The sequence below is a fragment of the Mesoplodon mirus genome (assembly GCF_964341445.2).
Source record: "Mesoplodon mirus genome assembly, chromosome: 3".
NCBI lineage: Eukaryota > Metazoa > Chordata > Mammalia > Artiodactyla > Ziphiidae > Mesoplodon > Mesoplodon mirus.
Window position 1 is genome coordinate 69,421,893 of NC_138978.1, and position 17,518 is coordinate 69,439,410.

At 36.6% G+C, this 17,518-nt stretch overlaps 1 protein-coding gene across 2 annotated transcripts in view; it reads left to right on the plus strand.

Annotated features, from left to right (window-relative positions):
• The window catches only part of MSH4 (mutS homolog 4), an 86,016-nt gene that overhangs the window by 8,396 nt on the left and 60,102 nt on the right, over positions 1–17,518 (plus strand). For both annotated transcript variants that reach the window (XM_082612768.1, XM_082612769.1), the window contains exons 3-7: positions 667–827; positions 2,121–2,231; positions 5,282–5,397; positions 6,282–6,455; positions 11,776–11,948. In XM_082612768.1, coding sequence (XP_082468894.1) covers positions 667–827; positions 2,121–2,231; positions 5,282–5,397; positions 6,282–6,455; positions 11,776–11,948 — 735 coding nt within the window. The remainder of the gene's footprint in view (positions 1–666; positions 828–2,120; positions 2,232–5,281; positions 5,398–6,281; positions 6,456–11,775; positions 11,949–17,518) is intronic.

Consider the following 17,518-nt stretch of genomic DNA (forward strand, 5'->3'; position numbering starts at 1 on the left):
TACAAATTCTACCAGTTCCATTCATGCTTCAGTCTCCTGAAAAGCAAATGGAGAAAATAATGATGTCTGTTGATAGAATCATGAGAAGTAAAGTTAATTCAAGTAAAGAACTTGGAACATTCTTGGCACATTAATAAGATATCTAACGTTACACAGATATCTCATAAATGGAGTTTATAGCCATATAATGTTTTATACTTTGTAAAATACATTGATATATATTATTATCCCATTTGAGTGTTTCAGCTACCTCTTGAGTTAGGTAGGGCAGGTATTAACATTATATTTTGTGATATATGATTATTTATTATGAAATAATTTGCTCAAATTCATATAGCTCTCAAATGACAAGGTAAGATAAATAATATGTTTTCTGATCGCAAATTTAGTGTTTCTTTATGACTTCATTCCAATAAAATGCAAAATAAGACAATATATAAGTTTATTATTCTTAAATGTGAAGTTAAGTTTTGGCAAAATAGAGAATTAACATTTTTATTTGGTCTGGATATATGGAAAGATATATTTTGATGAGCAAAACGAGATTTTTTTTTTCTTGGATAGTAATAGCTGTGTCCTAGACTTGGTGCTTTGAGATTTTATGAGAAAGAACTAGAAAGTATTGTTAATGTTTATACATTTTCTTAAAACACTTTTTTTTAATAGCTACATCATCATCTGCAGTTTCTGCACACTCTCCATCAGTTATTGTAGCTGTTGTAGAAGGGAGAGGACTTGCCAGAGGTGAAATAGGAATGGCAAGTATTGATTTAAAAAGCCCACAAATTATATTATCTCAGTTTGCAGACAACACAACATATGCAAAGGTAAGTATTTATACTGCTAGGAAATGGTTCATCTAGAGGGCACTTTGCAGATTTTCAAGTCAGTGCTTTCCTAATTGGTTTACTTTTTGGTAGAATAATGATTATTCATTATTACACCAATGTAGGTTACTCTGAATTAAAGTTTTACATCTGATTTTAATTTTTTAATATTATTTTGTTCTAAAATAACATGTTTTGATGTTACTTAAATATTCCAAATTACTATTAATATAGTTTCTAAAATTAATATCTTCAAATTAATAAATATTGGACTCATTCTAAAGATAGCATATGTAATAATGCTATCTCCAGAGGGTTGTTTCCACTGAACTGTATTTGAATTTTATTTTCCAGAGATAAGGGAAACTGGTGTCTTAGACCAGTCATAATTTAAGTCTTTCAACTTCTTGCCTTCACTTCCTATCACTCATCATTAACTTGGGCCATTGGCCTGTTGTTATGGGAATTTGTGTGACTTATCAGGTAGAGGTAGTCTACTCCTATATTCAAAAAAATTATTTGACCCCATTACTATTATTAAAACATATTAAATACTATGTTATTTTTAATGTTTTATTGTTCTTTATTTCTTTCCCTAATTCCCCTTTATGGTTGCCAGTAGATAGACTTCCTTTCCCTACCTAATAATTAATTTTTTAATATACCTAACAACCTAAATGATATTAGTACTGCATATTTGGTATTTCACATTTCTATGCAGTTTAAAAAGAATAGGATAAAAGTTTTTTTTAAAAACTGGGAATGTTCAGTATATTGATAAAGTATTTCTGTGTCTAGAATAGTTCTAAGAAATGCACCTTAGACTGTGAAAAGCATCAGTCATAAAGCAGATGTTTCTCATCTGTGTTTCTGTACCTTTCAACTTCTAAGCTGTACGCATGTGGCCATATTGATTGAATCACCATAGTTACGCTATTGAATGTTTATGTTTTTCATGGAGATGAATAAAATACCGAGTAGATGAATTTATTAAAAAAAATTTTTTTAGGAATACATATTTGATACGTTCAAATTATTTGGGGGCTTAGAGCTGATACAAACTATTGTGAGTAAAATATAGCCTATGCTTATTATAATATTTTGTATTTATAATTTTATAGGATGTATGTTTGACATATTACCATTAGAAGTATATTTAATTGAAACATATAATTAGAACAGTTGTGATTTTGTATGTCTCTGACTTAATTTTATCTCTCAGAAAAATACGAAACTTTTTTGGTTTTAGAGAATCCTAAGCTTACATTTAAGGAATTATTCAAACAATTTTAGGTGATCACTAAACTCAAAATTTTATCACCTTTGGAAATAATAATGTCAAATACTGCTTGTGTTGTGGGGAATTCAACCAAGTTGTTTACTCTCATCACAGAAAATTTCAAGGTAAGTGATTTTTATTCTCAGTAGTAACATTCAAGATTGTCTTACTTATTTAAAATCCATTTTATAATATCATCCTAAAGAACAATAATTCGGGTATCTTTACCCTAAAGTACTCACTAAGTACAAGTCCTAAGCTTAGGGACTATTAATACATATAATAAAAATGACAAGGAATTCACTTATTTGATTTGGTACCCTTTGGTACACTTTGAAAAAAAGGAAAAATCTTTTAGGTAATAAGGAGTTTCCCAGAGTATACAGGAAGCAGACACTTAGAGAAAGCATGGATTTCCTTAGGTATAGCTTCCTGGAAAGTAGTTATTGTGCTGCCAGACTAGTTGAAAGTGAAGTTCTTATCCTTCTAGAGGATAGCAACTATCAGCAAGTACTTTTTCTTTTGGAGAATTTGATTTTTATTATAGAATTGTTACAACTTCCCCTGGCAACACATACTGTCTCACCATCTGTGGGACTGTGACAGGGAAGTGCTCTGGAACCTTCTCCAGCTAATGTTCTCCCTCTCAGTAAGGGCCTGTCTACCATGCGGTTTATCTCTTCCCTTTAGCACATCTCCCTGCTTTGTGGAATGGAGGCTGTGGTTCTGAACCAAGTAGGCAGCATTGCAGATAGAATAGTTCTTGAGGAGTGCAAATTATTTTCAGAATATTATATTTCGTTGTGTCTGTAGCCTTATCTTTAACACATTTGAAACCAAGTTGAGATTATGGTCCAATGAGTTCTTTATAGTTCTTAATATATGCAGCATCTACCGTCATATAAGATTTCTTGTGCTCTTAGAGATCCAGTGTAGCTCAGCTGTCTTTGACTTATTGCCAGAAATGGTTCCTATTGTAAACCTATTGTCTCTATTAGACAGGACTCTATCTCTTTCATTCATGACATTAGACTTCTTTTCATCACCCTTATTTATGTATACCTTTCCATATACCTTCATTATTTTGTATTTATTAAGCATTCTAAGTCCTTTGGTTGTGAGTAACAGAAATTCAACTTAAAGTAGCTTAAGTGAAAAAGTATATTTCTTGGCTTATGTAACTGGGAAACCAAATGGTTGGATAGATCCTATCCTTACTCTCATCTCTACTGCCATCTCTCTGTGAGGTTTAATAAAATTATTGCTCATGGCTCCAGGCTGATGTCAACTCAACTTACCCAACTGAGAGTAAAAAATAACTTCTTCCTTCCAGTGTCCACATATGAATTCAAGAGAAGGATCCTGACTGTTCCTGCTTTGTTCATGTTCCCACATGTTAGATTAATCACTGTTTCTGGGGGTAAAAGCACTATGATTGATTAATCCCAGGTCATTTGCTTTTTGCTGTGGGGCACAGAGTACTGTAATTGACAGTTCTACGTGGGCAGAACAACATAGAATGTGGGATAGATGAATCCTCCAAAGGCGAAAACAACCTACATTTACTACGCTTGAGATGTAAGGCAATATAGCATAGTGCTTAAGAATAAAGGAGCCAGGGACTTCCTTGGTGGCGCAGTGGTTAAGAATCTGCCTGCCAATGCAGGAGACACAGGTTTGAGCCCTGGTCCGGGAACATCCCACATGCCATGGAGCAGCTAAGCCTGTGCGCCATAACTACTGAACCTGCACTCTAGAGCCTGCACGCTGAAACTGCTGAGCCCGCGTGCCACAACTACTGAAGCCTGTGTGCCTACTGCCTGTGCTCCACAGTAAGAGAATCCACCGCAATGAGAAGCCGGCGCACCACAACGAAGAGTAGCCCCCGCTCGCCACAACTAGGGGAAGCCCTTGGGCGGCAACGAAGACCCAACGCAGCCCAAAATAAATAGATACATACATAAATAAATTTAAAAAAAGAAAAAGAATAGAGGAGCTAGACTGTTGTGGTTTCAAATCCTGATTCTAAATGACTGTGTGCAAGTTAAGTTAACCTCTCTAAGCTTCAGTTTTTATTCGTCAGTAAAATAGGGACAATAATAGTATCTTCCTCCTAGAGAATTGATATTTTATATAAGGTAATCAGAAATGGTCTCACTGATGAGGTTACATTTGGGCAAAGTCCTGATAGGAGTGAGAGAGAGAGCCATAGAAGTATTTGGTATAAAAGCATTATAAACAGAGGGGAAAATCAATGTTATTGTTATCATTATCATCACACTTACCATAAAAAGACCTCAATTAAATAAGAAGCAATATGAAGCATAAGGAACATGGACTTTTTAGTCAAATCCAAATTCAAGTCTCAGCTCTGGAACATATCAGTTGTATATTAGAAAAGTTGCTTGACTTCTCAGAATTTGACTTAGAGGAAAATTGTACTTAATATTAATACAAGACTTACATCATAGGGTTATTGGGAAGATTAAATGAGATAACTCTTCAAACAATCTTGGCACATAACAAATTCCCTACCTGCTTATGACGTTTTTTTTCAGCCTTGCAGCTCTTTCACGGTCCATTGTTATTATATTATTAATACCTTTCTTACCTATTACTTTTATTCAAAGTAGGCAGACCTTTTACTCTGCAGCTGCATGCTTTTTTTTCTCTTTTAAAAAAAAGTTCCATTATCTGCTTTTCTTTATTCTGTAAATTAAGTTCACCTTATGTAAATAGCATTTCATAGATTTGATAGCTGGAATTGGTATTTTTGGCTTCCCCAGCTAGTGTATTACAAAGATTTACCCTCTCTAAATTATGTTAGTGTATGTGAGGCTGAATGTAAAACCTTTGTTGCTGTTGTTGCTGTAGAATAAAATTAGTAGAAGTCAGAGACTCTCATGTTTATTTTTTATTATTTTACTTAAATTTCATGTAAATATGGCTTAATAAGAGCTACAGACTGCTATAATTCACTTAGCAAGACAGACCATCATTCTTTTTGTAAATAACTAAGAAAACGTATTTAACTCTAGAAAATAATAAATATTGAAAAATAAACTTTATTCAGTATTTAAGTCATCTACCCATGTATGAGCATGTATTTAAGAAAGCAGTTTTGGGCAAGTGCATGAAACTTAAAATTTATTTTGAAATTAAAAATTCTTTTCAGAACGTTAATTTCACTACTGTCCAAAGGAAATACTTCAATGAAACAAAAGGATTAGAGTACATTGAACAACTATGCATAACAGAATTCAGCACTGTCCTAATGGAGGTTCAATCCAAGTAAGTTAAAACTTAGGGCAAGTAGTAAATCCCTGGTGTGTATTCCAGGACGGAAAGGTCTTTTGTGTGTTTTGTTCTTTGCTATATTCCCTACCACCTAGAAAAGTGCCTGGCTTATAAAGCACACTCAGTAATTATTGAAATAGTAAAATAGTTAACAAAGTTATATACAAGGCATATCTTGCTAACTAAACTTTTATGGAATTTCTCCAAATTAGTCATAATCTACTGCCTTAATGGTTCCTGCTCACTTTACTTTGAATTGAAAAGCTCAAGTAGCTACAGCAAACTAGAAATGTGAGGGTACAGAAGTGAAACACAGTTAAAGCTGCGTTCCTGTTACTTCATACCTTTACTCCTTCAGAATGAGACAGGGAATAATCTTTTTGGAATGGATATTTCTTATAACATGCTGAACAGATACTTACTTTGAGCCAGGTTAGACCACTTGTTCGCTCAGTTAATCATGACGACTACTCTCACCGAGATCAAAACATGCTTTCCTATACATTGGGACCTCCTGACTGTACCTTTACAACTCTCAGACTTTTTCAACATTATTTGAATGTGTATTTAGAATGGTACATCAAAAATTGACACAAATTACCATTGAATGTTGACTTCTAACATGTGACCTATTGGGAGTCTAATATCCCTTAAGTCTCAGACTTTAGAAAATTGTCTCTTTGTATCAACTTTTATGTTTTAGAGGTAATTTAACTAGTTATCAAAAATCAGGAACACTTTTTCCCTTTGATTTTAAGCAATGCTATGCAAATATTTATAATTTTGCTAATATTAAAGTGAAATAAATGTTTTCTTTTATAGCAATACTTTTTTTTATTCCAAAGATTTATAGTGATGTATCTTTGGTCACTTTACAGGTATTACTGCCTTGCAGCTGTTGCAGCTTTATTAAAATATGTTGAATTTATTCAAAATTCAGTTTACGCACCAAAATCACTGAAGATTTGTTTCCAGGGTAGTGAACAGACAGCTATGATAGATTCATCATCAACCCAAAACCTTGAATTACTAATTAATAATCAAGACTCTAGGTAAGATCATCCATTTTTCTCTTAGAAAATGTATCAGTTTATTATGTCATTTTTCTATGAATAGTTACTTTACATTTCTTTAAATTGTTCAATGGAGAAATATTGAATAAACTTTTTTTTTTTTTTTTTTTTTTTTTGCGGTACGCGGGCCTCTCACTGTTGTGGGCTCTCCCGTTGCGGAGCACAGGCTCCGGATGCGCAGGCTCAGCGGCCATGGCTCACGGGCCCAGCTGCTCCGTGGCATGTGGGATCTTCCCGGACCGGGGCACGAACCCGTGTCCCCTGCATCGGCAGGCGGACTCCCAACCACTGCGCCACCAGGGAAGCCTGAATAAACATATTTTTAATCCTTACACCATTGTTGGTGAGCTGCTTAGATGTTTCACCAAAATCAGGTTTTAAAAATATATTTGGGGCCTCCCTGGTGGCGCAGTGGTTGAGAGTCCGCCTGCCGATGCAGGGGATACGGGTTCGTGCCCCGGTCTGGGAGGATCCCATATGCCGCGGAGCGGCTGGGCCCATGAGCCATGGCCGCTGGGCCTGCGCGTCCGGAGCCTGTGCTCCGCAACGGGAGAGGCCACAACACTGAGAGGCCCGCATACCGCAAAAAAAAAAAAAAAAAAAAAAAAATATATATATATATATATTTGTACTAAACAAGAAAAAAAAAAAGTAACAACCCATTTCAAAACTAGGTAGAAGACTTGAACAGACAATTCTCCAAAGAAGATATACAGGGGTTCGATAAGCACTTAAGTTGCTCAACGTCACTAGTCATTAGGGAAATGCAAATCAAAGCTACAATTACCACTTCATACCCATTAGGATGGTTATTATTAGGTAAATGGAAAATAATTGTTGGTGACGATATGGAAAAATGAGAATCCTAATCCATTTATAGTGGGAATGTACAGTGGTGCAGTCACTTTGGAAAACCACATAGTGGTTCCTCAAAAAGTTAAACATAGCATTACCATATGATACAGACATTCTACTTCTTGGTATATACCTAAAAGAATTGAGAACGGGGACTCAAACAGATACTTGCACACAAATATTCATAGCAGCATTACTCACAGTAGCCAAAATGTGGAAACAAACCAGATGTCCATCAATGAGTGACTGATAAAATAAGATGTGTAAAGATAAGGTGTATACATACAATGGAATATCATTCGGCCTTAAAAAGGAATGAAATTCTGATACATGCCACGAGATGCATGAACCTTGAAAACATTATGTTAAGTGAAATATGCCAGACACAAAAGGAAGAATATTTTATGATTCCATTTATATGAAGTACCTAGAATAGGCAAATTTATAGAGACAGAAAGTAGACAGGTTAGCAGGGGCTGGGGGAAGTGGGGAAATGGGAGAGTTATTGTTTAATGGATTCAGAGTTTCTGTTTAGGATGATGAGAAATGAATGATGGTAATGGTTGCATAATACTGCAAGTGTACCTAATGATACTGACTTGTGTGCTTAATATGGTTAAAATGCTAAAATTTGTGTTTTGTATGTTTTACCATAATAAAAAAAGTTGTGTGCAGAATACTACAAAGTTAAAATAACAAGTTTTAAAAGCATTAAATACAGAAAATTCAAGGGGCTACATAATCATTTGAGAAAGTGAAAATACTTGAATCAACTTGGTCTTTGTGTATGACTAGATTGATGGTTTTATTGGTTTATTGTTAGCTTTAGTTAGAAGAATATTTATGGTAAGCATGAATAAGAGGGAGAATGGGAGATTGCCCATGTGTGCGCACACACACACACAAACACACGGTGTTTATAAGGGTTCATGGTGGTTGGGATACCTAAACTAGAATCAAAATGTTATTAGAAGATAATGTAATCAACCTGTGGTGGTGCTTATAGTAGGCATAAACCTATATAGTTTAATATGGGTTCAATTTGGTACAAAGAATTAGTGAGTAATGGTTTTTCTCCTTGAGGAATTACAGTCTAAAGGAGGAGATGCATAGTATCATAGTATCATTAACATGTACTAAGTACATCAGGCGCTCCATAGCCTAGGGACCCACAGTTGGTTGAATCCACAGATATGGAACCTGTGGATATGGAGGGCCCACTCTAGTAGGCCACTTTATATAAGGGACTTAAGCATCCTCGGATTTTGGTATCTGCTAGAGGTCTTAGAATCAATCCCCTGCAGGTACCAAGGGACGACTGTATAGTGATATGAAAGTTTGCATAAAAAAATGATGGGATCATAGCAGAGAAAGAAAGTTAACTGGGCTTAGTTAAGAAGTAAAAGGGGAGTAATTAGAAAAGGGTTTCTAGAGAAGATAATACCTGACATGAGGGGTTTTTTTTTCCTGATATGAGTTTTGAAGTATAAATAGAAGTTATCCATGGGCTTCCCTGGTGGCGCAGTGGTTAAGAATCCACCTGCCAATGCAGGGGACACAGGTTCGAGTGATGGCCCGGGAAGATCCCACATGCCGCGGAGCAACTAAACCCGTGTGCCACAACTGCTGAGCCTGCGCTCTAAAGCCCATGAGCCACAACTACTGAAGCCCACATTCCTAGAGCCCATGCTCCACAACAAAAGAAGCCACTGCAACGAGAAGCCCATGCACCACAACGAAGAGTAGCCCTCACTTGCCGCAACTAGAGAAAAGCCCACGCGCAGCAACGAAGACCCAATGCAGCCAAAAATAAATAAATAAATATTTTTTTTAAAAAGAAGTTATCCAGATTAAGAAATAGAAAAGGTAGTAAGACAGTGAATAACAAAGTCTTGAAAGCATGATTTTCAATATAGCAATATGGCATGTGCAAGGAAACCATAAGCTATTTGCTTTGGTAAAGTACAAGTTGGGAGTAAGTAAGCCTGGAGTAAAATCTCAGCTTTGAGTACTTAAATATAACTTCGGATATCAATGAAGGGGATAAACTTAAAATAATCATAAATTTTACTATTACGAGTACTGAATAGAGTAAAGAGTACTTTATACAATTGAAACCTTAAGGTGCTCACTGCCAATTTCAGAGCCATAGTGTTTAAGTATTTCTGTCACTTTGTGTGCTCTTATCTTGACTTAACTTTTAATTATGTGAAATCTCCAGACATTATTTATAGTTACAAACTTAGAAACCTATAATATCTAATTTTTTTGTTATTTACTTTAATCATCAAGAACAGTTTAGATCTATCTAGGTACTGTTGGCACTACTTTTAGTAAAGGTAAGAATAGTACTGTGTATACTATTTGTCGTTGTCAGTGTAGTGACCTCAACACCTTTGTAGTTCCACTGAATAATCATGGTCTAAAATTATAACGTTTTAAAGGAGTTTATAATTAATTTTAATTATTCTTTTTCAGCTTAGTGAATAAATAATATTTTTTCTATTGCTAGGAAAAAAGAGATAAAATAATATCTGGATAAAGTACTCTGTCATTGACTTTCTAAATTAAAGTAACATGGGGTAACATAGACAGTCAATAACCAAGGCTGGTAATTATTACAAAGGGTTTTGTACTCAGTTTTACTTTGTCACATTTCATAGTTAATCATTGTTTACCATTATCATTGTCAAACATTGCTTGAGTTCCTGCTATATATTAAATGATAGGATATTTGACCTCCAAGAGTTCATATTATAGTTGAAAGAAGAAATTGAGGTCTTTTCACAGACTTGAACCAAAGAATATTAGGTTAAAAGATGGGCATGCTATCTTCTGAACTGTCTGAATAGCTCTAATGCTTCTATGGATTTGTTACTTGTTCAGCATACTGTTTCACCCATTGATTTCTATAACAAATGGCAGATTTAGGTATGCTCCCCACTTCCTTTGTTCCTGCAGAAGACAAGTTCTCAAAATTGTGCCTGTGACTTACCTATGATGACCCCCACTCCCAGCCAGGACTTGATTTGAATAGTTCCCTAAAAATTTGTTTAAATTGATATACCAAAAATTTGGCAGTCTGATGACTAGAGTCATTTTTATTTCCTTTCCTCTCTTAACCCAGATTCAATATGTCAGTAAATCCTCCTGACTCAACCTTTAGAGTACATACGTATTCTGGATCACTTCTTAGCATTTCCGGTGCTACAACCCTAACCCATACCTCCATCATTTTAGCCTGGACTGCTGTATAGTATAATAGCCCCTAACTTGTCTCTCTGCTTTCTTCCCCTCCTACAATTAGTCTCTTCTCAACCTAGTGGTCAGAGTGTGATCCTTTTAAACCAGAAATTAGATCTTGGAACTTTCCTGCTTAAAATCTTCCAGAGCTCCTGTTATATTTAGAATATAATTTAGACTCTTTACCGTGGCCTACAAGGACTTCTGTGTTCTGGTCTCTTTCAACTTCTTCATTCATCTCCCTTAATTCTTACCCTCACTTGCAGTGCTCCACCAACTTTGGTCTTCTTTCTGGTTCTGGAGCCAGAAAGACTACCTGGGCTTAAATTGCTGTTCTGTTTTGCCCTTTTAAACGGTAACTCTTTTCTTGTTCACTTATTTGGAAACCTTGGGCAAGTTACTTAATTTATTTGTGTTTCAGTTTCTTCCCTTATAAACTGTTAATAATAGCATCTATCTCATACCATCATTGTTAGAATTAAATAAGTCAATATATGTAAAGTGCTTAGAATAAGGCCTGGCACATACTTTGTGTTCAGTATATGTTAGCTGTACTCGCCATCAATTGTCATCATTATTCCCATCTCATCATCATCTTGGCATGGATGCCTTCTTAACTCAACTGCCGAATATACATACAGGTCTTTCTCAACCAACCTAACTAAATCAGCCCTCCTGGTCATTCTCTGTACAGTCCTGTTTGTTTGTTTTTAACAGTTTCTGTACCTGATATTATTTTCTTTCTTTCTCTTTTATAATTCTCTAACTTCTTAAGTTAGAACAGAATGATTATATTAAATACTCATTTTATCAGTGTAAAAGTTCTCTCTCCCCTTAAGGATGTGTTGTTGATATCTTGCTATTATTGATGGAATGCCATGGACTAGAATATTTTATATTAGTCTGAGTATTGTTAACTGATCTATGAAAAAAGCCATTAACTAAATGCAAGAAGATTCTCTCGATCTTGTTAATCAAAGTGCTTCACTGACTGACAGCATACCTGAGAGTGTATTTGAAACATAGATTCTCAAGCCTCATCCCAAACCTACTGAATCAGAATCCTCATGTGATTTGTATGCCTATTAAAGTTTGAGAATCACTACCGTAGATTATAGGATTATTTTAAAAGTTAAATTACAGTTTTATTGGATTTTCCTTAGTATACTTAATGAAATTTTCCTAACTTGTGTTTTTAAAGGAACAATCACACACTCTTTGGTGTTCTAAATTACACTAAGACTCCTGGAGGAAGTAGAAGACTTCGTTCTAATATATTAGAACCTCTAATTGATGTTGAAACCATTAACATGAGGTTAGATTGTGTTCAAGAACTGCTTCAAGATGAGGAACTCTTTTTTGGACTTCAGTCAGGTAAATGAATATCATCTACTTTTACAAATACAATTTTTTTTTTTTTTTTTTTTGCGGTACACGGGCCTCTCGCTGTTGTGGCCTCTCCCGTTGCGGAGCACAGGCTACGGATGCGCAGGCTCAGTGGCCATGGCTCAGGGGCCCAGCTGCTCCGCGGCATGTGGGATCCTCCCAGACTGGGGCACGAACCCGTGTCCCCTGCATCGGCAGGCGGACTCCCAACTACTGCGCCACCAGGGAAGCCCAAATACAAATTTTTTAACAAAATACATTGTCTTCTTAAAAAGATACCAGTCCTGTTGGATTAAGGCTCATCCTAATGACCTTATCTTAACTTGATGACATCAGCAAAGGTCCAATTTCCAAGTAATATCACATTCAGATACTAGGGTTTAGGATTTCAAAGTTTCTTTTTGGGGGATACAATCCAACTCATAACATGAGGTAAGAGAATTGCCCTTGGCATATGTTCACTGGCATGGCAGTGCAATTTTCTTCTTAAATCTGTAGGTGGAGGGGCAGTTTATATGCACTGATCTGAGTCCAATTCTTGGTTTCTAGCAACTTGATCTGTCTTCCATAACCTCACTTCCCCAACCTCCCTTCCTGTTCTGGAGGTCTAAATGGAAGTGGTACTTGAAAATCTAGAAGCCATTTACAGCCTTTAGGTTTTCCTAAGTCCAATTCTAAATACCTTTTAATTAGTATAATTTCTTCAAAATTCTGACATTATACTGACTGTGACTCTGCATTTCCAATGTTTTGTATATTCATTTTTTTCTATATATTCCTGGGTATTTTGTGAGGCTTTGGGAAAGGTACAAAAAGGCCACTTTTTAACTGGTCAGCCTTGTTCACAACAACACCTTATCTCTCTTCTTCCATTAAACATCTTGTTGAAAAACAAATTTTCTGCACACACTATCTTCTCTTCATCACTACGTCTTAATCAATCAGTCTTGTTTCTGTGCCCACTCCTGCACTGAGACTGCTCTTGTCAAGGTCACTATAGCAGATATTGTTGGTTCTCTGTCCAGATCTTCTTGGGTCTCTTTTACCTTTCTGTGTGCCCCTTTTCCCTGCTATGTGTGCTTTTGCTTCTAATGGCCTGTACCTGGACTCTCTTTAGAGGCCTGCCCTCAGGCTATTAGAGGGCTTTGCTCTCAGGCATGGAGTGCCAAAAGTGCCTTGAGGACCTTAAATGACTGAATGTTGTGGGAGTATGAAAGCCCAGCTGTCTCACACTGTTTTGGCAAAAACCATGAATGTAACTTAAAGTCCACAAGCCGGGCTTCCCTGGTGGCGCAGTGGTTGAGAGTCCACCTGCCGATGCAGGGGACACGGGTTCGTGCCCCGGTCCGGGAAGATCCCACGTGCTGCGGAGCGGCTAGGCCCGTGAGCCATGGCCGCTGAGCCTGCGCGTCCGGAGCCTGTGCTCCGCAACGGGAGAGCCCACAACAGTGAGAGGCCCGCGTACCTCAAAAAAAATAAAAATAAATAAATAAATAAAGTCCACAAGGCTTCTACAGGATCGGTTGAAGTTACCTTCCATTAGGACTTTGCCTGAAATTATACTTTTTCTTGGCTTTTTTTCTCTTCCTGTCCTTCTTGTCTTCTTTATTGGTTTCTCGTGGAAGCAAATTCTTAATATATTACTTGCACATGAATCTTCATCTCAGCGTCTGCTTCTGGAGCACCCAGCCTAAAACATTCACCCATAGTCTCATTGTTTTTAAATTTAATGGGCACATATTAGTTCTCCTATTTGAAATCCAACTTCTTTGGTGCTGCCAAAAATCTCTCCTTACTGAATTACTGCCTTTCTTTGCTTCTGTAATTATACAATTTCTTAGTTTTCTTCCTATTTCTTTGGAATTTCCTTTTTTTTAAGCTCTGTCACTCATTTCTTTCTTTCTTTCTTTTTTTTTTTTTTTTTTGTGGTACGCGGGCCTCTCACTGTTGTGGCCGCTCCCAATGCGGAGCACAGTCTCCAGACACGCAGGCTCAGCGGCCATGGCTCACGGGACCAGCCGCTCCGCGGCATGTGGGATCTTCCCGGAGTGGGGCACGAACCCGTGTCCCCTGCATCGGCAGGCGGACTCTCAACCACTGCACCACCAGGGAAGCCCCTGTCACTCATTTCTTTAACGAGTTTATGACTATCCAGTCAAAACCAATGGGGTATCTCCCTTGTAATGTTATCTTTACTATTTCCAAATAGACTACAGGACTGTATACTGTCTTGGAATGTCTTCAGAAAGCTCTGTCATTGATCAGGTAACAGAGTAAAAACCCCAGAGTCCTTTCTTTCAAATGGAAGTGAGAATGACTTATGAGTCTTCTTTTTAGGCTTGTTTTCCTTTGCTTGTTCCCTAAATGCTATGGCTCTTCAAAGGTATGTCCTAGGTTGTCTTTTTACCCCGTATATTCTTATTATATGATTTACCCACCTTCTTGGTCTTATAATTATCATTTACGTATTCATAACTTCCAAATTTACATCTCGTGCCCAAATATCTCTATAGACCTTCAGCCCCATATATCTTATTGCCTACTGAGCACTTATTAAGATGTTCCTTAATCACCTCACATTTAATGTGTCCAAACTGTGCCATCTTCCCTTCTAAATCAATCCCTTCTGATTTCAGAGAATAGGTCTACATCCAAGCTGTTTACCAAACCAGATACCTGAAAGTCATTCTTGACACTTCCCTTCCCTGAAATTAATCATCAAATTTTGCAAAGTCTCTTTTCTATATATCTCTTGCTTGTTTAGCTTCTATTCCCAATGCTGCTGCTCCAGCCTGGGGTACCATTTATCTGTAATCTGATTTATTACAGCAGCCTTCTGTTTGGCTTCCTCCTCCAGTCTTGTTCTTTACAGTCTCTTCTCTATATGAGAGCCTGAGAGATCTTTTGAAAATATAAATCTGAGCGTATTACTCTTCATTAGTTTCTCGTTGTTGATGTAACAAAGTACCACAAGTTTAGTGGCTTAAAACAACATGAATTTATTATCTTGCAGTTCTGGAAGTCAGAAATCAGTTTTGCTGGGCTAAAATCAATGTGTTAGCAGGTCCACCGTTTCTTCTGGAGGCTCTAGGGGCCTTTTCCAGTTTCTAGAGGCCATCTACATTCCTTGGCTCATGGCCCTTCCTCCATCTTCAAAGCCAGCAGAATAGTTTCTTCTCTACTTTCTGACCTCTGCTTTTGTCCTTATATCTTCTCTCTTTGACTGATCCTCCTACCTCCCTCTTTTTTTTTTTTTTTTTTCTTTTCTTTCTTTTTTGGCCACTTGGCTTGTGGGATCTTAGTTCCCTGACCAGGGATAGAACCTGGGCCCCCTGGCTGTGAGAGCACAGAGCCCTAACCACTGGACTGCCAGGGAATTCCCCTGTCTCCCTCTTATAAGGACCCTTGTGATTACTTTGAGACTAACAAATAATCCAGAATAATCTCTCCATTTCAAGATGCTTAACTTAATCCCATCTTCAAAGTCCCCTTTACCAGATAACATATTCAGAGGTTCCAGGGATTAGGATGTGGACATCTTTGTGGGGCTACCACATATCCACTTGCATAAAATCCTTCATTCTCTTCTCATTACTTTTAGGATAAAATCCAAACTCTTCTGGATGGCTATTTCTTTATCATCTCCCACAGCATCTCTTGTTACTCGTCACTTGTCATTCTGCCTTCTAGTATAATTGAACTTCTTTTAGTTACTTGAACATATCCTGTCTCATGTTCTGGCTTTAAAAATTTTTTTAATTTAATTTATTTCCATTGGGGTATAGTTGATTTACAGTATTAGTGTCAGTTGTACAACATAATGATTCAAAATTTGTATAGATTATACTCCATTTAAAGTTATTATAAAATAATGACTGTATTCCTTATGCTGTATAATATATCCTTGTAGCTTACTTATTTTATACATAATAATTTGTACCACTTAATCCCCTACCCCTCTCTTGACCCTCTTCCCTACCCTCTCCCCATTGTTAACCACTAGTTGGTTCTCTGTATCTGTGAGTCTGTTTCTGTTTTGCTATACTCTTTCGTTTGTTTTATTTTTTAGATTCCATGTATAAGCATTTGTCTTTCTCTGCCTGACTTACTTCACTAAGCAATAATACCCTCCAGGACCCATCCATGTTTTTGCAAATGGCAAAATTTCATCCTTTTTTATGGTTGAGTAGTATTCCATATATATGTACACACACATATACCACATCTTCTTTATTCACTCATCTGTTGATGGACACTTAAGTTGCTTCCATATCTTGGCAATTGTCAGTAATGCTGCTGTGAACATTGGGGTGCATGTATCTTTTCAAATTAGTGCTTTTGTTTTTTTTCAAATATATACCCAGGAGTAGAATTGCTGAGTCATATGGTAGTTCTATTTTTAGTTTTTTGAGAAACCCCCATATTGTTTTCCACAGTGACTGCACCAATTTACATTCCCACCATCAGTGTATTATGGTTCCCTCTTCTCGACAACCTTGCCAACATTTGTTATTTGTGGTCTTTTTGGTGATAGCCATTCTGACAGGTGTCAGGTGATATCTCATTATGGTTTTGATGATATCTCATCATGGTTTTGATTTGCGTTTCTCTGATGATTAGCAGTGTTGAGCATCTTTTCGTGTGCCTGTTGGCCATCTGTATGTCTTCTTTGGAAAAATGTCTGTTCAGGTCTTCTGCCTATTTTTTAATTGGATTATTTGTTTTTTTGATATTGAGTTATTTGAGCTGTTTATATATTTTGGATATTAACCCCTTCCCGGGTATATCATTTGCAAATATTTTCTCCCATTCAGTAGACTGTCTTTTCATTTTGTCAGTGGTTTCCTTTGCTGTGCAAAAGCTTTTAAGTTTCATTAGGTCTTATTTGTTTATTTTTGTTTTTATTTCCTTTGCCTTAGGAAACAGATCCAAAAAAATATTGACCATTCATGTCAAAGAGTGTTCTGTCTATGTTATCTTCTAGGAGTTCTATGGTGTCAGGTCTTACATTTAGGTGTTTAATCTATTTTGCGTTTATTTTTGTATATGGTGTGAGAAAATATTCTAATTTCATTCTTTTACATGTAGCTGTCCAGTTTTCCCAGCACCATTTATTGAAGAGACTGTCTTTTCCCCATGGTGTATTCTTGCCCCCTTTGTCATAGATTAATTGATCATATGTGCATGGGTTTATTCCTGTTCCACTGATCTGTGTGTCTGTTTTAGTGCATATCATGTTCTGGCTTTTGCACTCTGTAATATTTGTCTAGAATCTTTTCTCTTTCTTCTCTGTAACCTCTTCTCCCAAGCTACTCTTTAGCCAACTGCAGTTCATAATTTACCATCCTAGTTTAGATGTCACTTCTTCTAGAAGCCTCTCTGACTCCCCAAGTCTATATTAGGTATCTTTTCTATATGTTGTCTATAGTATCTTGTTATGGTGCTTATCTTACTGTATTGTAAGTGAATGTTTTGTTGGATGATTCCCATATGAGTCTAGGACATAATGGGTGTTCATATTTGTTAAGCTATTGATTTATTATTGAACATGTTGAAAA